Source organism: Zonotrichia albicollis, chromosome 7 (genome assembly GCF_047830755.1).
Source record: "Zonotrichia albicollis isolate bZonAlb1 chromosome 7, bZonAlb1.hap1, whole genome shotgun sequence".
NCBI classification, from domain to species: Eukaryota; Metazoa; Chordata; class Aves; order Passeriformes; family Passerellidae; genus Zonotrichia; species Zonotrichia albicollis.
In genome coordinates this window covers 37,828,803-37,847,705 of record NC_133825.1, presented here as the reverse complement: position 1 = coordinate 37,847,705, position 18,903 = coordinate 37,828,803, and the positions used below count along the sequence as shown (strand labels likewise).

General features: G+C 58.5%; 3 protein-coding genes across 10 annotated transcripts in view; 2 read left to right on the top strand and 1 right to left on the bottom strand.

Moving 5' to 3' along the window:
* Nucleotides 1-12,534, top strand: part of SEMA4G (semaphorin 4G) — a 29,756-nt gene extending 17,222 nt beyond the window's left edge. For 2 of the 8 annotated variants that reach the window (XM_074545137.1, XM_074545141.1), the window contains exons 2-17: nt 4,143-4,220; nt 5,357-5,505; nt 6,018-6,080; nt 6,160-6,258; nt 7,384-7,477; nt 7,668-7,781; nt 7,970-8,136; nt 8,284-8,453; nt 8,617-8,761; nt 8,839-9,061; nt 9,148-9,263; nt 9,588-9,739; nt 9,931-9,992; nt 10,074-11,336; nt 11,526-11,643; nt 11,730-12,534. In XM_074545137.1, coding sequence (XP_074401238.1) covers nt 4,143-4,220; nt 5,357-5,505; nt 6,018-6,080; nt 6,160-6,258; nt 7,384-7,477; nt 7,668-7,781; nt 7,970-8,136; nt 8,284-8,453; nt 8,617-8,761; nt 8,839-9,061; nt 9,148-9,263; nt 9,588-9,739; nt 9,931-9,992; nt 10,074-10,930 — 2,489 coding nt within the window. In that variant the 3' untranslated portion in view covers nt 10,931-11,336; nt 11,526-11,643; nt 11,730-12,534. Of the gene's footprint in view, nt 1-4,006; nt 4,221-5,301; nt 5,506-6,017; nt 6,081-6,159; nt 6,259-7,383; nt 7,478-7,667; nt 7,782-7,969; nt 8,137-8,283; nt 8,454-8,616; nt 8,762-8,838; nt 9,062-9,147; nt 9,264-9,587; nt 9,740-9,930; nt 9,993-10,073; nt 11,337-11,525; nt 11,644-11,729 lie in introns of all 8 variants that reach the window. The other 6 variants (XM_074545138.1, XM_026799630.2, XM_074545140.1 and 3 more) reach the window with 6 other exon arrangements.
* Nucleotides 12,535-12,584: 50 nt separating this feature from the next.
* MRPL43 (mitochondrial ribosomal protein L43) lies at nt 12,585-13,622 on the bottom strand. The gene is made up of 3 exons (XM_074545143.1): nt 13,443-13,622; nt 12,993-13,105; nt 12,585-12,816 (listed from the first exon to the last, which is right to left on the bottom strand). Exons 1-3 carry the CDS (start codon nt 13,571-13,573, stop codon nt 12,602-12,604), a joined length of 459 nt encoding a protein of 152 aa, XP_074401244.1. The 5' UTR covers nt 13,574-13,622; the 3' UTR covers nt 12,585-12,601.
* Nucleotides 13,621-18,770, top strand: TWNK (twinkle mtDNA helicase). The gene is made up of 5 exons (XM_014275555.2): nt 13,621-15,053; nt 15,557-15,797; nt 16,465-16,572; nt 16,912-17,053; nt 17,623-18,770. Exons 1-5 carry the CDS (start codon nt 13,793-13,795, stop codon nt 17,875-17,877), a joined length of 2,007 nt encoding a protein of 668 aa, XP_014131030.2. The 5' UTR covers nt 13,621-13,792; the 3' UTR covers nt 17,878-18,770.
* Nucleotides 18,771-18,903: the final 133 nt, after the last annotated feature.

Sequence of the window (18,903 nt, the reverse complement as noted above, 5' to 3'; positions counted from 1 at the left end):
GAGACGCTGGTCATGGGGATTTTAAGGAGGTGCCGACTGGGCCAGCCCGTTTGGGTGTGCTGTGCCTGGCTGCCGGTGGGAGGCTGAGGCCAGCACAGTCATGCTCACACAGCTGCCGTGGTGACCCAGTAAACCCAGTCAGACCTGACCGGGGCTCACTCGCTCCCCGGTGCGCTCACCCACACCTGCACGCCTCTGCTGCCCCGCTGCTTTCCTGCATTCCCCAGGGACCAGCAAACATCCCACCAGTGAGAGGCGGTACCTGGCTCCGTGCTGGGAGCTGTGGCTGAAGCCCGTAGGAGCACTGAAAGCCAGTGGTAGGAGGGTGGGCTTTTGCCTCTGTGGATGTTGCACGTTGTGAGCAGAGCAGCAGGTTCCTGGCTTCGCCCCTCTCGGGGTGTCCGCCAGTCCTGTGCCTGCGTCCTGCATCCGCCGTCCTGCTTCTTCAGCGTCGCCGGCCAGCCACGGGAGCCTCAGTGGGAGCTGAGGCTGGACCATCAGGTCCTATGTCGGCCCCCTGTGCTGGGAAGTAGGTGAGGTGCCAAGGGACTTGGGAGCTCATTCTCGGGAATGGGGTGGGCTTTTCTAGGACGTTTTTCTCTTAAACTCCTAGCTTTCTTGGAGCTGCTGCTGCTTTTTAGCCTCTCCATCTCCCCTTTTTGTTTCCCTTCCCTAGAGAAAACTGTTCGTTTCCATTCCCAGCTTTTTTCTATTTCTCATTGAAGTGCTGGACTTGTGTAATCCATCTGCCCCCAGTCCTAGTGGTGAGTCCCACAGATCAAGACCTCCTCTACTTCCTGCCTGAGCCCTCAGCTTCACCCTGAGCTTAGAACTTGCATCCTGACAAGGGGGAAGTGATGGGTTTGGGGGTGTTTGGTGTGGCTGCACACCAGGGTATTGACCTGAGGGGAGCAAAGGATTGTTTCAGTTCCTTCTTGCTTTTTCTCCCCCATTCTAGGTATGAAAAATAAGAACTAGAAAATAAAAAAAAAAAATAGGGAATCTTGGAACAGCCTTTCTCTTTGAGTAAATATTAACTGGCACTTACAACGTAACTGATTAAATGTTCTTTAGGACAAAGTTACATCTGATCTCAGTCAAAGGAAACTTTGGAAATGGGTGTAGCTGCTTCACGGGAAAAAGCAGAAGAGCCCAGCCCTGACAGCATGGGAAGCTGCTCCCCCCTGCCCAGCCAGGAACCCTGCACAACCTCCCAGTTTAATATATTTTTGTTTTCCCCCTGTACTGGCTCAGTGTGTATGATGGTTAATGTTAGCTGGGGCTGGCTCGCAGCACCACGCTGGGCCTGTGATAAACACCATCCCTGCCACCCTGGCCGGCCGCACTCCCAGCTCCGCTCCCTGGCACATCGGGAGCCAAGCAGCAGGCAAAGTTCAGGGTTTGTTTGTGCAGGGGAGATAAGCTGAGGACGCCCAGCAGCATGCAGGGCTGTTACTCATTTATGAGAGATCATTGTTTGCCTTGTCGTAAGGAGGTTTTTCCTCTACTCTGCTTCCCCATCCCAGGTGCAGCAGCTCTTGTGGCTTGTGCATGATTCCGGACTTCTGTCCCCATCTGGACTCTTGGGGAAGGATCCTTGTAACTTCCAGAGTGATCCTGCTCCCACTGGTAGGATGGAGACGTGTCAGCATGGGGCTGGCCGGGGTGCTTTGGTGCTCCAGGTGTGACCCCACCACTGGCTTTGCCCAAAGCTTGGTGGGTTTGGCTCGTGCTAGACATGGTGCCACCAAAGCACATTGTTTCTTCTTGATGTCCGTCTGCACTCACCTGCCTTGCATTGCTGTGCTGTCATTCATGGGCAAGCTCTGTCTGTACAGGGCTTGTCCTGGAAACAGGAGTAACCTGGAGTGAGCCTGCTCTGGGATCTGCTCCCCAGGGAGCTCAGCCCTGCATGCAGCACCCTGCCTAAACCCAGGGTTGGATGCTCTTAGGTGCTCTGTTCTGGTCTGGGGGGACAGTGGGACAGCAGGGAGAAATATTTCCCATCTGCCTCATTCCCTCTCATGTTCGCGTGTTTGGTCTCTGCCCTGAGATGCGTGGGATGGTTCTGAGGCAGCCCGCGCTTCGAAGAATGAGTCTGGACTCTTCACTTTTCGGTCTTCAGGTTGTTTATTATTTCTTATCTACAAAATTTTTCTGTCTGCCCAGCCGAGATCTGCTCAGCAAGGCAGCCACGGGCCTTGCTGACCGCCCCCGAGGCGGTGTCGTCTTTTATACTACAAACGACGTATATCATATTTACTTTTAATTCCCAATACCAATCACCTATGTTAGACAATGCACTTCTACTCTAAACCAATCCCCAAGTGCCATCATTACAGCAGAAAATGGAGAACAAGAAGAAGAAAGAAGAAGGACTGGACACACCCTGATTCCTCCATCTTGTCCCCATAACCCCTATACTAAAAATTCTAAAATCTACATTTTCACCCTGTGAACACATCCTTCTTGCACTGTTCAAACTTGTGTGGCTCTCATGCCTCATACACAGGTGGCACTTCATTAGAAGGATCAAAATCAAGCCACCAGGTGTTCTGGGCAACATGCCAGGGTCTCCGAGCCCCCCGAGAGGGTTCTCGGCAGCTCTGAACATCCGGAGGGATGTGCTGAGTTCCCACACTTCCCAGAATGCTCTCAGGCAGCCGCCAGTGCAGGTGTGAGGTTTGTGTCTGAAAGCCCTTGAAGGAACCAGAACTTGATGCAAGCTCCAGAACTAGGGCTGAATTCACATCCGGCCCCTCACTTCTCCTTCTCAGCCCCAAAGCCCTCTTCACCTTGGTTTTACCTCCCTTCTTCTTGGGACTCAGCAAAGTATTTGCTTCAGGGAAATTGTCTGCAGTGAGCGTGTTTGAGCAGCTTCTCTACAGGGTCAGGTATTTGGGTTTTTCATATATATATATATCTATATGTGGGTGTATATATATATTTATAAACCTCTAAGCAAATACTTAGGTGCTGGTTGCTTACTGGGAGCTCTCCAGCTCAGAGATACCCAGTCATCTTTTTCCTCCTTAGTGCCTGCAAGATGAGCTAGTGGCTTTGCTCAGTGCAGCTGGGAGAGGTGGGGGATATTTGTGGGGTTCGAATGCATGAAAGTGAGAGCTGAAGTAGATGTGGAGCTTCAAGGCAGCTTGGGATGAAAGAGAACCTGAAATCTTGTGGAAAAATGCAGTAGGGAAAAATTGTTTCATCTTGAAAAGATTTGCTGAAGATTCCAAGCAGTTCCTGTATGGATTTTCCTTCACCTTACATCCCTGTGTGCCTGAAGCATCCTTTCCAATGCCCCGGTCCTCTGGAGTCTCATCACTTCAGGGGAGGCAAAGCTGGGGCCAAGGACCATGTCCTTGCACAGCAGGACATGGTAAGCTGGGCTTTTGGGAAGGAGAGGTGACCTTGGTCTTCCCAGGACCCTCACTGTTGCTATTCCTGCTGCAGCCACTCTGGGGGTGGAGTGGGACTTGGGGTACCCCTGTGTGCCAAGAGACCCATAGAGGGGCTCTCTTTCTCTGCTTTTGAGGGAAAAATGTTTCTGCTTTTTGGTGTGATATGCAATGGGGGACCAGCTGCCTCTGCTGAAACATATCCTTCAGTCAGGGGGATCTGCAGGAGCAAAAGGCTGGGGGTGAATGAGGGATGGACCCAGAGAAGACCTGGGGGAAAATGTACCTCCAGGCAGCTGACCCAAGTGCTCAGCAGCAGCTCCCTGCTGTGACAGAATGGTTGCTGACCCAGGGGGATGCTGCAGAAGGTCACTGTGCTCAAACTCCCCTCCGTGCTCCGTGATGGCTGCAGGCTCCGTGCCTTGTGCTATGCCTTGCTTTCCCCTTGAGCAAATGAGGGTTTGTTTTTCCCTGAAGCCATTCCTGGTCTGAGGCCGTGCTGGGTCAAGCATCCATGCGTGTGTGCAGCTGGCTCCTTCCCAAGCCTGCCTGCTCGTGAGGCGCTGGGACAGCAGGAGTGTCTGAGCCAGCGCTCTGTGTTTCAGGAGGGTTTGGTGGCCAGCCCTGTCCCAGAGAGCTGGAGAGGCCGTGCTGAGGAGTGGCTGTGCCGGCCCGGCGGCTGAGAGAGCGGGAAGATGAGCGCAGGGCCGGCACATCTCCTGACAACTCTCTTCATGGCAGCGGCAGCCATGGGCTACCCGTCACGGCGCTCTGCCTCCGACCTGGATGCCACCCCCAGGACTACAGTCACCTTTGATGGTAAGGGGATGTGGGTCCTGGTGGTGGCAGTGAGGTTTGGGATTTTGCTGGCACTGGCCTTGGTGCATTGTGACTGCATCTAAGATTTGCCACCCACCTGGAGCAGGGGGCTCAGCATGGGAGGAGGGTGGCTACATGGAGGTCTCTAATCCCCTGGGCTCCAGAAATCAGGGCCCACATGGCTGTCTGGTACTGGGTGCCCCAAAGAAAAGAGCATGGCAAAATCATCTCCCCTAAAGCCGGAGGGGGATGAGGATGTACAGGGAGTCAGCCCTGACCAACACCTGGCCCTTGGAGGGTGTTCTGAGCAGGACATCTCACCTGAGCTGGCATCTCATGGCCCAAATAGTCAGCAGGAAACTTTCTTCCATGATTTTCTCTAATTGACATTGAGCTCTTGACCTCCAGCCCCTGCGGTGTCAGTGAGCCCAGCAATGTCATTGTCCGTTGGGGATCCACATGGCATCATTGACCTCATTAGTGAGGCTCAACTCAGCAATCAATGGTGGGAGAGTTTCATTAGTAGCTGGGGTGCCCTTTTCTGGGAAAGATGGGGAGTCATTCCTTTTCCAGCTGACTACAGGATCCCAAGCCTCATAGAATTTTCACTTCCTGCTGGTCCCTCTGGCAACGGCTGAGACCTACCTCACACTTCTCAGCACCTCAAATTGGACGGTTTCATTGGCTTGGTGGGCAGGAGCACTCAGCCTCACACCAGAATCACTCCCTTTGTGTGACAGTTTTGGTTCAGGTTTTTTTATCCTTCCCTGGGCTGGCTGGGCTCAGTTCACAGACAGAGTCACTGCCAGCATGTTTCTGCTTTCTTCAGCAGTTTCCCAAACAACATGACAGGTTCGTGCCCAGCGCAGACATTGCAGCTCCCACCCCTGAGCTGTGCTTTAATTAGCGGAGAGAAATTTCCTCTGTGAGCCCGAGCCCAATTAGTGCCTTTTACCTTTTACCAAACTTTCTCCCTTCCTTTCCTCCTGCTGTAACTGCTGTCACCCAGCACTGCCTGCCTGATAACCTCAGCAAGTGCCATCCCACCCACTTCCAGCTCCATTCTCTTGTCTTTTCCCAGTGGCTCGCGCTGTGCCTGCCCCGCGGTCCCCCTCAGCCCCCTGTTCCCTTTGCAGAGCTGTTGGGAGTCCGGCGCTTCACGGCGCACACCCTCAACTACAGCACGCTGCTGCTGGAGGACGAGCGGGGCATCCTCTACGTGGGCGCCAGGGGAGCCATCTTCGCCCTCAACTCCAGCGACGTGGCCGACGGCTCCCACCACACGGTGAGCCTGGCCTCTGCCACGCTGCCCTGTCCCCGTCCACATCGTGGCCACTCTATCCCTGCTCAACCTCACCATCTCAGGTCCTGCCTGGAGGTGATGTCCCCAAGTCTGTCCCCAGGTCCCCTGTGAGCACCTGGTCCTTCTCCCCAGCATGGGGACAGCAGTGGGAGATATACCCAAGCTCAGAGCTGCTGTTTCAGGGTCACCCCAGCAGAATGAAGGGCAGGGAGGGAACCACGCTCTCCCCCAGGGAAGGATATCCCAAAATCCTCCAAGCTCCTGCAGTGCTCTGGGATGTCTGTCCACTAATTGGGGTGTGGGACCACTCTTGCCCCAGGCTGGTGGGATGTGTGCAGGCTGCCATCTTGTGTTCTGAGCAACCATCCCTCCCAAACAAATAAATAAGGACTTTATTATCTCTGATGGCTCTGATGAAAGCTGGAGGTTCCAGCGACAGGGGGACCATGCAGTGATGGGGGGTCATGCAGTAACAGTCTCTCTTCCCCTTGCAGATCCACTGGGAAGCCTCCCCGGAGAAGAGGATGGACTGCCTGCAGAAGGGCAAAAACAACAAGGTAGAGCCGCTGGGTGGGTGCCAGGGAGGGGCTGTCCCTACTTTTCCCGGCTTGTAACACCTGCCCTCCCCCTCTGCAGACCGAGTGCTTCAACCACGTGCGGTTCCTGCAGCGGCTGAACAGCACCCACCTCTATACCTGCGGGACCTACGCCTTCCACCCGCTCTGTGCCACCATCGTGAGTACGGCTCAGCCACAGCTGCCCCTGTCCCCTGCCACTGTGTCACCCTGGAGAGGTGCAAGCCCTGTCCTCTCCCACCATCTCCACCCAGCCCCACTCCCTTTCTACTTCTGTCCCTGCCTGGCTCACTCCCAGGTGAGTGACTCTCAGGCTGGGGTGAGTAGGTTTGAGGATGTGGCCAGTGTGATGCAGATGCCATGAGTCCCCACCCTGGCACTCTGACCCCAAACAAGAGGGCTGGGGATGGATCAGTGCCATGGGGGACACATGTGGGCTCAGTAGGATAGGATGCACCAGCCCTGGACCTGGTCTCCACTGCCTGCTGTTGCAGAATACCCTCCCAGAGGAGGGGCTGCAGAGTGGCTGATGGCAGGTGGTATGCATGCCCAGGGAAAGGTGACAGGGGCAGAACTGACTCAGCAGCCCCTCCCCAGGAATTTCCTGTGCTAGTTTGAGAGTCCACACATGGCTGTGACTCATGTGTCCAAGAGCAGTGTTTTTTTGGCAGTGTAGCTCCTTGAGTCAGTGGAGACTCAGTTGCCATTTGCCCACCTCCCTTCCTGAGCTGGGGGGCAAAGGGGCCCCGTGACCTTGCTTGCAGTGTGGCCAGGGAGCCCTGGAGAGGCTGTGCCTGTTCCCATGGCTGTGCTGCTGGTCCGGTTTGGCCCTCACACACACTGGAAATTGGGTGGAGGAGCTGCCAAGCTGGAAGGGCCCTGTCATTATTTAACGTGCTTTGAACTGCAAACCCCAAAGAAAGTAACTCCTGCTATGACATGGACAGCACCTGGGGGGACTCCAGGCTGGCTGAGCAACATCTGCCAACCAGGCACTGTCTGGGAATATTGGCTGCACTGGCTGGCTCCTGCCTATGCCTGTGCAAAACCCAGCTGGGGCTCCTCTTCCTCCCAGAGCCCTCTACCCACTCTTGGCTGGGGGCTGCAGCTGGCTGTGTGGTTTCTGACCAGCTGGAGGGTGCCAGAGGGGTTCTTCTTACTTGGACAAGGGCATGGCTATGGGCATCACTTTGTTCCTGCTAGCAGCCTCAGCAGAGCGCCTGAGGCTGGCAGGTGAGGTGGATCTGTCCCCTCCTGTCTAACCTGATTCCCTGTCCCCCTCAAGGATGCCAACAGGTTCATGTTGCCATCTCACTTTGAAGAAGGCAAGGAGAAGTGTCCATATGACCCTGCCCGTGGCTACACTGGGCTCATTGTGGGTAAGCAGCACCTTTCTGGGGCTGGTGGGGACATGCAGGATGCCACTGACCATGGCCCCATCCCAACACCTCTCCAGGGGGTGCCAGTGGTCCTCCCCCAACTCGTCTGCCTGGGGCAGTGGGGTGCTGGTGGCCTGTGGGGCTGTCCTCAGGCTGCAGGGCCATGCTGATGGGCACCTGCCCTGCACAGATGGAGGCTTGTACACAGCAACACGCTACGAGTTTCGGAGCCTCCCCGACATTCGGAGGAACCTGCACCAGCGGCCACTGAAAACGGAGGAGTCCCCACTGCACTGGCTGAATGGTGAGATGTCCCTGTCCCTCCCATCTCGTGAGCTGTGGCACACTGTGCATTGCCCTGGAGAGTGTGGAGCGGGCGTGAGGGATGGCTCTGGAATCCTATGTGGTTTGCTCTGAGAATGAACTGAGGCAGGGAAGGATTCTCCATTCTGATCTGGTCTCCAATCACCACCTCTTGCTCCATGTTCCCAGATGCTGAGTTTGTGACCTCTGTGCTGGTCCGGGAGAGCAGGGACAGCCCTGTGGGTGATGATGACAAAATCTACTACTTCTTCATGGAGCGGGCAGGAGAGGAGACCACATCCTTCTTTGACAAGAGTCAGGTGGCCCGAGTGGCCCGGGTTGCCCGTGTTTGCAAGGTAGGCACGCTCCCAGCCACAGGGAGCCAAGCATTGCTCCTGTTGGTGCAGGGGCAGCACGCCTCTGCCTGTGGGAAGACTGAGGCATAGGCAGAGGGGAATGAGCAACTGTCCAGCCTGTGCAGAAATGCTCTCTGCACCTCCCAGAGCGATGTGGGGGGGAAGAAGATTCTGCAGCGCAAGTGGACATCCTTCATGAAGGCACGCCTGGTCTGCTACATCCCCTACTACGAGGTGCTGCGCAGTGTCTGCAGCCTGGACGGGGGCGGCTGGGCCAGCACTGTCTTCTATGCTGCCTTCACACTCTCAGCACAGTGGTGAGTGGGGCAGCAGCCAAAAGGATCGGGGCTAAAACTCTGCAGCACCAGGGGAGCCAGAGATGTGCAAGGGGATGCGCAGGCGGGTGCTGAGCACCTGGGGGTGTGTTGGTTGGGAGCACCCATGTATCTGCCCAGGCTTAGGAGAGGTTCTGCTCCTCAGGAGGACCATGGAGGCCTCGGCCGTGTGCCGCTACAACATCTCGGCGGTGCAGCGTGCCTTCGAGGGCCCCTACATGGAGTACCAGGACTGGGCTCGCAAATGGGCCCGCTACGATGGTGCAGTTCCTGAGCCCCGGCCCGGCTCCGTGAGTGCCTAGGAGTGCAGAGCAGGGGTGGCATGGGGCAGCTGCCTTCCTCTCTGACCCCTGTTTCCCCTGGGCAGTGCATCACGGACCACTCCCGCAGGAAGGGCTACAACTCATCGCAGGACCTGCCCAACAGTGTCCTGGACTTTGTCAAGCTGCACCCACTCATGTTTGAGGAGGTGAAGCCAGCTGGCGGGGAGCCGCTCCTGGTGAAGAAGAACGTGGTGTACAGCCAGCTGGCTGTAGACAGGGTGCAGGCCCTGGATGGTCGCTCCTATGATGTGCTCTTCATGGGCACAGGTGAGTGTGAGATGAGTTCGATGGGCCTCTGCTGGGCAAAGGCCACACCTCACATTCCCTCCTGAATCCCTTGCTCTGCTCTCCAGGGGATGGCTGGATCCACAAGGCTGTGGTGGTGAACTCTGACATCCACATTGTGGAGGAGGTGCAGGTGTTCAGGGACCTGCAGCCTGTGGAGAGCTTGGTGATCTCCCACATCCAGGTGAGGGATGGAGCAAGTAGGAGGAGACTACACATGGGGCATGCTTGTGCTGTGAAGCTGTCATTCTGCTGTTTGGGGTTTGGGAGGGATGTGACTCCTGGGTCACCCCAGCTTGGGACATGTGCTGGAGACCAGGAGGGTAGCTTGGGGAAATGAACCAGCCTGGCCATCAGCACTGACTGGGAGCTGGGGGCCCTTCTCCTGCACACCCATGAAGGGAGAGCTGTGCTGTGGGGCTGGGGAGGGTCTCTGGGCACCATGGTGCACTCCACAGCCCAGCAGCACCATGCCAGATCCATACTGAGTCAGCTCTTTCCCCTTCAGAGGAGCCTGTACGTGGGGGCAGCCAGCGGGATTGTGCAGGTGCCCCTGGCCTCCTGTGCCAAGTACTCCTCCTGCTATGACTGCATCCTCGCCCGGGACCCCTACTGTGCCTGGGATGGCAGGGCATGCCGCACCATCGGCACCACAGACAGGTAGGGATGGGCTGCCCATCTGCAGATGGGTCCCCATGAACCTTACACTTGCCCCATCCCACGCTGTTTCACATCACCTCAGAGCCAACCCCAAAGGTCTGGCATCTGACAGTGGGTCTCCTGGTGGCCATGACCCCCATAAGGGGGGGGCTCAGCTGAGGCTGTATGGCTGAGCCCCCCATGCCTTGCAGCACAGGGCTGGTGCAGGACATTCAAAGTGGCAACAAGGGATGCCGGAGCAGCTCTGGACGGGGTGAGTCTCTCCTGCCCTTCGGGACCACGGGGATGCTGGTGTCCAGCATCCCTTAGAATAGCTGGGAGAGGTGCAAGGCAGTGCGTGTCCCCACAGGCTCCCTGCTGTGGAAGAACCGGACAGTGCTGCAGGGGGACGATGTGCTGCTGCCCTGCGACCAGCGCTCCAACCTGGCCCGAGCCGTGTGGATGATGAACGGCAGCGAAGTGCTGGGCACGGGGCAGGACCGGCTGCGTGTGGGGGTGGATGGGCTGCTGGTGACGGACACGCTGCCCCAGCACAGCGGCGAGTACCGCTGCTACGGCGAGGAGCAGGGTCTCCGGACACTGCTGGCTACCTACAGCCTCTCCGTGCTGCCCGAGCTGCCCCGCAGCCCTACGGCTGCCCCATCACCCCATGCCGCCAGCCAGACGACCAACGACATGAAGGTGGCTTACATTTCTGCTATCGTCACCTTGGTGGTGCTCTGCACCGTGCTCAGCATCATCCTCCTGTACATGTCCTGCCTGGAGAAGCGCAAGGGCAAGTATGTGCTAGGGGAGCCGCGGCCAGCCAGCGTGGAGCTGCAGACCGTCTCGGCCAACTGCCTGCGCAAGGGCCACCGGGAGGAGGAGGAGGAAGAGCTCACCTACCCCGACGGCTGCCTGCGGATCATTCCCGGCGAGGCGCCCACGGCTGCCACCTCCCCAGCCAAGGAGCAGCCGGCTGCCACGCCCCCAGTGCCACCCCCGCTGCCAGCCGAGCTCACCAACGGCGTGGGGGCTCTGCCCAACGTCCTGCGCAAGATGAACGGCAACAGCTACATGCTGCTGCAGCAGCAGGAGGAGCCACTGGCCTCCCCGCTCTACAGCGCGTCCTTCACCGAGGAGCTCAGCAAAATCCTGGAGAAGCGAAAACACACGCAACTGGTGGAAAAGCTGGACGAGAGCTCCGTGTAGGGGCTGGGGAGGGGGGTCCTGCCAGTGGGGCCCTCCTCCCCTCCAGTCCCTTCTCCCACCCTTTGCCAGCAGTATTACAAGTCTCAGGCAAAACTACCTCCTTGATGGCAGAGCTGGGCCGGGCCCAGGCTCAGCCATTCCTTTGGCATTCATTCACTTCTGAGACTTGCTGTACAGAAAAAAAGGAACAAATACGTATTTAAATTCTGAGCTCTATTTATGTATAAAAACTCACTGACAGTGGCCACGAGCTGGAGACAGGAGCTCCAGGAAGGTGGACACCATGGGGAGGGAAGAGTTTTTGTCTGTTCACCCAGGCGTGAGAGAGACGCTGTTGTGATGTGTGGACTTGGCCAGCCTTGGCTGGGTGTCCCTTGGCACACAGGAGCTGGATAGCTGCTGAGAGGTGGGTGAAGAGCATGGAGGGGGGCTGAGGGCTGACAGGGCACAGGATCCTTTGCTGATGGAGGGTTGGTGGGTTTTTCCCAGCTGCCAGCCCTCAGGCAGGAGAGGGGCCTTGGACACATCTCACATTGTGAGGGGTGGTCTCAGTGGCTTCCAGCCCCTACCTGCTGTTCTGCATCTGCCCCCTCAGGATTTCCTCTCTGGGAGAGGATGGTTTGGCGAGGCACAAGAGACAGGGCAAGGAGCTGATATCCTGAATACCCTGGAGCAGCTGGTGAAGGGGCATGTGTCCACTGCAGAGGCCACAGGTGAAATACGGGGCTGGGTGCACTGGGGAGGTGGCACCCCCAGGGCCTCCAACCCTGACAGACAGGGCTCTGCTCCCTTTTCCCAGGGCACTGGATGCAGCAGCAGGCAGCAAGATGCACTGGCAGCAGGACTGGCAGCCACCATCGTGCCCTACAGCATGACAAGGGACCGGCACATCATCCACATGCCCCTGGTGTCTGCAGTGCCCCTGTGGCTCCACGCACAACGTTTCTGCCCTCCTGTGCAGGGCCGTTGGTGAACTGGAATTCAGGCACAGACCTGCCACCCATGGCGAAATGCGTGGGCAGGGAAATGTCCTCACATAGTGAGGAAGAAGAATCTTGGACAAAGGCCTGCCTCCCTGTGGAGCCTTCTCTTCATGGCACTTTCCATGGAGCAGCCACAGTCCCTAAATCTTCCCAACTGTTTCTGCAACTGCCACCTCCTGGGGACTGAGAGATGGGGGTGACAGAAGCATCTCATGCTCCAGGGACAATGTGGTGACACTGGAGAAGCTGGGGAGGGACACACCTGTGGGGGTCCATGTCCTCCCCCATGTTCCTTGCTCATAGCTCCATGATCAGGACATGGCCAAGGGCTCAGCCCTGTAGGGGAAACAGGAGATGGGTGACAACCCCCAGGGTCTCTCAGAAGCTGCAGCTCAGGCCTCCTATTCCAAGAGAGTGAGGCTTAGCAGGACAAGGCAAGAGTTGCACACTCTGTCACCCTGCCCCAGCCCTTGTTTTTGCTGCAAGAAGGGGGAGTGAGCCACCCCCAAGGACTACCCCAAGGACCACCCACAACCCTCCAAGGAGGGGCATCACTCTGTGTCTGGCACTCCTCATGCACAGCTCCACATTCCCCCAGCAATAAAAATGGCTCTGTCTGGACGTGGTGTAACAGTGTTCTTCTAAAGGCAGGAGAAATGGATGCAGAGACGTGGGGGTGGAGGAGGCTTTATTCGGGCTGCAGGCGTGGGCCCTGGACGGTGAGGATGGAGGGTTTGTTGGTGAGGGGGTGCCACTGGCCCTGGACGCTGGGGTTGTCAGTGTGGAAGGGCTTGCGGATGCGGATGATGTCCAGGCCGGACTGGTTGGCCAGCTTGGTGGCCAGCTGCACGATCTCCTCACTCGTCTTGCTGGCAATGAGCTCGTCCCGCACCGTCCCGTTCACTGCAGCAGAGTGAGGGGGTCAGGCTGCGATCCCCCTCCTCCACAGCCTCCGGGGGGCACCTGCTGCTCCCCCATCCCACAGCAGCTGCCCTGGCACCATCTGTGCCGGGCAGAGGTGGTACAGAGCCGGGGCAGGGAGACCCCCCCGTCCCCTCCCCAAGCCCCCCAGCACTCACAGTACTCGGCCCGCAGCACAGGGGCCGGGCCCGGGCCCGAGTGGGGGCTCACGTAGAGGACGACATCGGGATGCTGCCGGGCGAAGTCCTGTGCCGCCTCCTCCACGAACTGCCTGGGGGCCAGAGGGGACCCTCAGCCCCAGCCGGGCCACAGAAGAGCCGAATCGCCACAGCCGCCAGACATGGGTCACCGTCCGCCCGTGCCGAGCCCACGGGAGGGGTCACAGCGCAGAATTTGGGGTGATGCCCCCAGTGCCGCCTTCCGGCTCCTGCCCCGTCCAGCAGGAGGCTGGGGGTCCCACCCCGCCGCTGCCCCCCGTGTGATCAGCGACAGCAGCACTGTCCCTTCCCCACGCTGACAGGCCCGGGGAAGACCCGTCCTGCCGCTTAAGGGGTCAGCAGGCTCCCCCCGCCCTATCCCCGGCAGTCGGGTGGTGCCTCCGGCGGTACCTGGCGCCGCGGGCGTCGGCCGCGGTGGGGCTGAAGAGGAGCTGCAGGCGCTGGAGCTGCCGCACGTACCGGCCCACGCCGTTGTGCAGCACGGCGGTCAGGAACCGGCTGGGAGACCCGCGGCCCGTCATGGCTCCGCGCTCACCCGGAGCCGGAATCGGCGGCAGGGGCGGGACGGGGCAGCCCCGACCGCGCCGGGAAGTGACGCGCCGGGAGCGGGAGCGGCAATGGCGGTGTCCGTGCGCACCCACGTGGGGACTGCGGCCTGAGCGGCTCGGCGGGGCCGGGGGCCGCGGGGCAGCCGCCCATGCAGAGCGGCGGCGGCGCGGGCGGGTGCCGGGGCGGTCAGGATGGCGCTGGTGTCCCTGCGGCCCGGGAGAGCCGCCAGCCGCCTCCTGCCGCTGCTGTGCGGGGGGGCCAGGAGCAAGGGAGCCTCGCTGAGCCCCGGCGCGCCGGGCCGCCTCGGCCAGCGGCGCTACAAGAAGGGCGTGCTGCCCTCCCCCGACGGGCCCGCGCCCTCCGTCTCCATCACCGAGATTCGCCAGTACCTGCGGGCGCAGGACATCCCCTTCCATGATGGGTACAGCTGCCTGCACACCCCCAGCCTCTTCACCGGCGACCGCGGAGACCAGCCGCTGTCCGCCAATGCCCCGTTCACGCTTTTCATTGACAAGACCACGGGCAGCTTCCTGTGCACTGCCACCCTGGCCGAGGGCACCTGGCAGGACTTCCAGGCTAACGTGGAAATGCGGCACCATGGCGTTACCCCCATTCCCCCTGCCAGCTCGGAAGAGACGGAGGAGGAAATGCGACAGGCTCGCGAGGATGCCCGCTGCATCTGGGAACGGGCTCTGCCGCTCTGGGAGCTGCTGGATGAGAAGGAGACCAAGGAGACCAAGGCTTTGTTTGGTATCTCCCAGGTGACAGATGCCACCTTGAAACGTTTCGGTGTGCGTTATCTGAGGGCTGCCAGGTCTCTCGTCTTCCCCTGGTTCAGTCCTCAAGATGCGACTCTGAAGGGCCTGAAGCTCCTGAGGGTGGAGAAAAAGGGGGGCACAAAAACTTACGTGGAAGAGACTTTACCCCGCTTCGATTCCTATCGCAATCTTTTTGGGCTGCCCCTGATTGGCCGCCGAGACACAGAGCTAGTATTAACCGGCTGGGAGCTGGATGCTCTGGCCCTGCACCAAGCGGCAGGAGTGGCCAGCCTGGCCCTGCCGCGGGGGGCCAGCTCCCTGCCTCCCACCCTGCTTCCCTACCTGGAGCAGTTCAAGCGCATCACGCTGTGGCTCGGCGAGGACTTGCGCTCCTGGGAAGCTGCCAAGCTCTTTGCTCGCAAGCTGAGCCTCAAGCGCTGCTCTCTGGTGCGCCCTGGCAACCTGCACCCCCGGCCCTTGGAGGCTCTGAACCAGGGCCTGAACGTCACCAAAATCCTGCGTTCTGCCCTGCTTGCCAGCCACAAATCCATCATCTCCTTCCGGCAGCTGCGCGAGGAGGTGTTCGGGGAGCTGGTGAACACTGAACAGGTGTCTGGTGTCAAGTGGGCACGTTTCCCCGAGCTCAACAAGCTCCTCAAAGGGCACCGCAGAGGGGAGCTCACCATCTTCACAGGTAACGGGCACAACGACTGGCGGACAGGGCGAGCAGAGGGGTGTTTGCTGGCTTCACCCTCCTGCGGGTGGTGCCTCACGAGTCATCCAGGTCTCTTTCTGCTGAAGGCTTTTGCTGAGCCTGTCTTGCGGGTGTGTGAGAGGCTGGGGTGCATTCCTCAGTTCTGTGGGACCGTGCATGCCAATGTGGTGAAGGGCTCCCTGCCTGGGGCAGTGTAGGAAGTTCTGGGCTGTCCCTTACCCCTGCTCCCCTCCCTGTGCTCACCCTACTGGCTGCCCAGCCCTTCACAGGGACCTGTGGAGACCCATAAGCTGTGGGAGGCCGTGCCCAAGCACCCAGGTGTGTAGTGTGGCATAAGAAGTTTGTTTATGGTCTGAGTGCTTCAGATGGGCTTCTCTTGCCCCAGTCCCTGGTGCTTCCATCTCTAAACAACCCCCCAACATGGTCAGGATGGGTCAGATCATCTCCCCTAGCTAATTCTCCTGTTGTTGTCCTTGTACCAGGCCCAACGGGCAGTGGGAAGACCACGTTTATCAGTGAGTATGCACTGGACCTGTGCATGCAGGGCGTGTGCACGCTGTGGGGCAGCTTTGAGATCAACAACGTCCGTCTGGCCAAAATCATGCTGACGCAGTTTGCTGGCCGGCGCCTGGAGGACCAGCTAGAGCTGTATGATGAGTGGGCTGATCGCTTCGAGGAGCTCCCACTCTACTTCATGACCTTCCATGGCCAGCAGAACATCAAGTATGGTCCTGCACCTCCATTCCCAGTGGCATTTACCCCTCACGGCATGTGCTGCAGGGCCCTGGGGAGCTGGGGCTCTTCCCCCGCAGTGAGTCACAGATTTGGGGCTGGCAGGAGTCACATTGGGACTGTTCAAGTCCCAGGGTTGGTGTGTGGGGACTGTGTGGCCAACCACCTTTGTTCCTCCTGTCACAGGGACTCTCACAGATTCTGTCTGGGGTGGGGGTGAAGGAGGGGACTTGATCCCGTGCTGCTCTGAAGCCAGCCTGTGCCCATGGCAGGACATGTTCCCTCACAGCCTGCTTACCTGCCGTGCTGTTGTTTGCTGAAGAGGGAGAACAGGCACCTCTAACCGCTTTTATTCATCAGGCACTGTTCACCTGCATGCATCCCTGTGTTCCCTGAGGATCCCTGTGGGCTGGGGGCATTGCAGGGCAGTAGACAGGGACTGTGTGGGCAGTGCTGAGTCCTTCTGATCCCAGCTACCCTTCCCTGGGGGTGGGGCTGCACCTGCTATACTGTGGGGGAGGTGCAGAGGTGGGATGCACTCACATCCCATCAGGACCTGGTACCTTCCAGCTCTTTCTCTGCATCCCTTTGCCTGGCTCAGCATTCCCATCCCTACCTCCACTAATCCCTGGGGCTGATCCTGATCTCCTCTGCTTAGGACAGTGATTGACACCATGCAGCATGCGGTCTACATGTACGACATCACCCACGTGGTTGTTGACAATCTCCAGTTCATGATGGGACACGAGCACCTCTCTGTGGACAGGTAGTCCTCCTTCAATCTGACCCTTCCTTTCTCTGTCACCCTCACTGCTGGAGCTGTCCCTGTCAGTTGTCACTCCAGAGTCTGGGGTTCTGCACAGGGTGTCACCTTTACTCCTCTCTGGCCACTCTGTTTCATTAAAGGGCAACCAGTGCCCTAAGGAGGAAGAGGTGGGAAGGGGTGAGCAGGTCACCAGCCATCCCTGCCATACCACATCCCTCTTCCCATGTGGGCTTGTTTGCCTCACGTTCCTGGGTGGTTTCTGCTGTGGGGATCAGCACCTCACTGCCTCCTGCCACTGAACAGTGCCAGCCCCTGACCCCGTTCTTGCTGCTGTGGCAGGCTCGCTGCCCAGGACTTCATCGTTGGTGCCTTCCGCAAGTTTGCCACGGACAACACGTGCCACATCACCCTGATCATCCATCCTCGCAAGGAGGATGACGAGAAGGAGCTGCAGACAGCCTCCATCTTCGGCTCTGCCAAGGTGAGCTGGCCCTTCCTGTCCCTTGGGCACAGTGTATTCCCAGAAAGGGGCTAGGATGTGTTGGGCAGTTGTCCTCAGCTGCCATCAATGCCCTGGATCATCACTGGGGACTTAAAAGGTGTGGTATGTCTCCCAGAGTCCTGATGCAGGCAGAGGGCAAACCGATTGTCAGCTAAAGCTCTGTTGGGGCTTTAGGTGCATTTAATTAATACTGACTGTGGGTGGAATGTAGTAGGAGATAATTAAAGAGGGAGGGAGGGAGGGTGTGGGGACGGGCTCTGAGTATTCCAGTCTCTTCGGTGATGCTGACCAGCCCTGCAGTTGTGGGCAGGAGGTGCTCTCTGAGCACAGCCCTCCAATGATCCCATTTCCCCAGGGTGGGCTGTGGCACAGGATGTGCTTGGTGCGTCACTGGGCATTCCAGGGGAACACAAGGGGTTGGTGCTGGGGAAATGCTGGAGTTGCTGTGGCATGGGGTGCCCTGTAAAAGGGTTTAAAGCAGCTGGGAAAGTGTTTGCGACTCTGGCAGCATTCCTGGCACCCTCCTGGAGATGTTTTCCTCTCCCTAGGCCAGTCAGGAGGCCGACAATGTCCTGATCCTGCAGGACCGTAAGCTGGTGACCGGGCCAGGGAAGCGGTACCTGCAGGTGTCCAAGAACCGCTTCGACGGGGACGTGGGTATCTTCCCTCTGGAGTTCAGCAAGGCCTCGCTCTCCTTCTCATCTTCCAAAAGCAAGGTCAGGCTGAAGAAGATAAAGGAGGAGAAGGAGATTTTAGCCAACAAAATCGTGGAGGGAGGCTCAGGAGCCTTCAAGAAGCCATGAGCCCAGCAGGTCTCTTCCTCAGCTTGTCTTGGGGAACAGATCCTAGTTCTGGCAGCCCAAGGCTGGAATATGCCAGCTTCTCTTCCCTGGGAGCCTCTGCCATGGGGCTCTGTGGCCATTTCTCCTGCATGAACAAACCTCTTGACCACCAGCACAGTGTCTGAGAATGGGGGACCACCATGAGAGGAAGAGTGGTCCCATCCTGGTGAAGAGTGGATGGGGAAGATGCTTTGACAAACACTGGCTGCTCCATGTTGGTGCTGAGTGCTGGGAGCATGGTGGGAGTGGAGGCAGAGTGAGCTGGATGATGATGGAGATGATCTGCAGGTCCGGGACTTGGGTGTCTCTGGACCTGGAGCAGGTCGTTAAATTGTGTCTGAAATGAAGCTGAAATCCTGAGCTGTCACTAAAGTGGGAGGGGATTATGGGAGGCAACTATGCAGAGGGCCATGTAGTAGAAATCTCCCTGTCACAGATGGGGTCTGTGGGCTCAATCCTGCATGGGATAGAGCCAGCAAGGGAAGGATGGTGAAGGAAAGTGTGGGAGATTGTGGGTGGCTCATGCTCCAGGGTGGGAGCAGGTGTTGCATGGAACTTGCTGTTTCTACCTGCTGGGCTGGTGCCTGACCTGGCCCTCTTTGCTCAGGGTCTCCCAAGCCCCTTTCTCTGGGGGGACATCACCAGCAATAAAACCATGTGGGGAACAGTCCTGCCTTGCTCTGCTGGGTTTGGGGGAGCTGCCATCCCCCCTGTCCTCAGGGCTGACGGGCAGCAAATACTGTGACCTGACTAGTCCTTGCCATGGTAGGGAGTGTCCATGGCTGGATCTTGGTCTAATCCCTTTGATTTTTTTCCCCTCTTTCTAGTTTTATTAAAGCATAAATATGAGTGTCTTTTTGTCTCTGTGACTGGAGTACCCTTGGTCTGGGGAGGGTACCCTGGCCAGGGAGGAGGTGCCCCCCTGATGATGTCCCTGCTGCACTGAGCATCCTGCCCCAGCCCTGGCACACGGGATTATTACCAACT

Coding starts and splice junctions, on each gene's coding strand:
- MRPL43 (XM_074545143.1), bottom strand. CDS start 13,573: ATGACGGGCCGCGGGTCTCCCAGCCGGTTCCTGACCGCCGTGCTGCAC. Junction 13,106..13,442: donor GCCGACGCCCGCGGCGCCAG/GTACCGCCGGAG, acceptor TCTGGCCCCCAG/GCAGTTCGTGGAGGAGGCGG. Junction 12,817..12,992: donor TGTGCTGCGGGCCGAGTACT/GTGAGTGCTGGG, acceptor ACTCTGCTGCAG/TGAACGGGACGGTGCGGGAC.
- TWNK (XM_014275555.2), top strand. CDS start 13,793: ATGGCGCTGGTGTCCCTGCGGCCCGGGAGAGCCGCCAGCCGCCTCCTG. Junction 16,573..16,911: donor GAGCACCTCTCTGTGGACAG/GTAGTCCTCCTT, acceptor CTGCTGTGGCAG/GCTCGCTGCCCAGGACTTCA. Junction 17,054..17,622: donor CCATCTTCGGCTCTGCCAAG/GTGAGCTGGCCC, acceptor TCCTCTCCCTAG/GCCAGTCAGGAGGCCGACAA.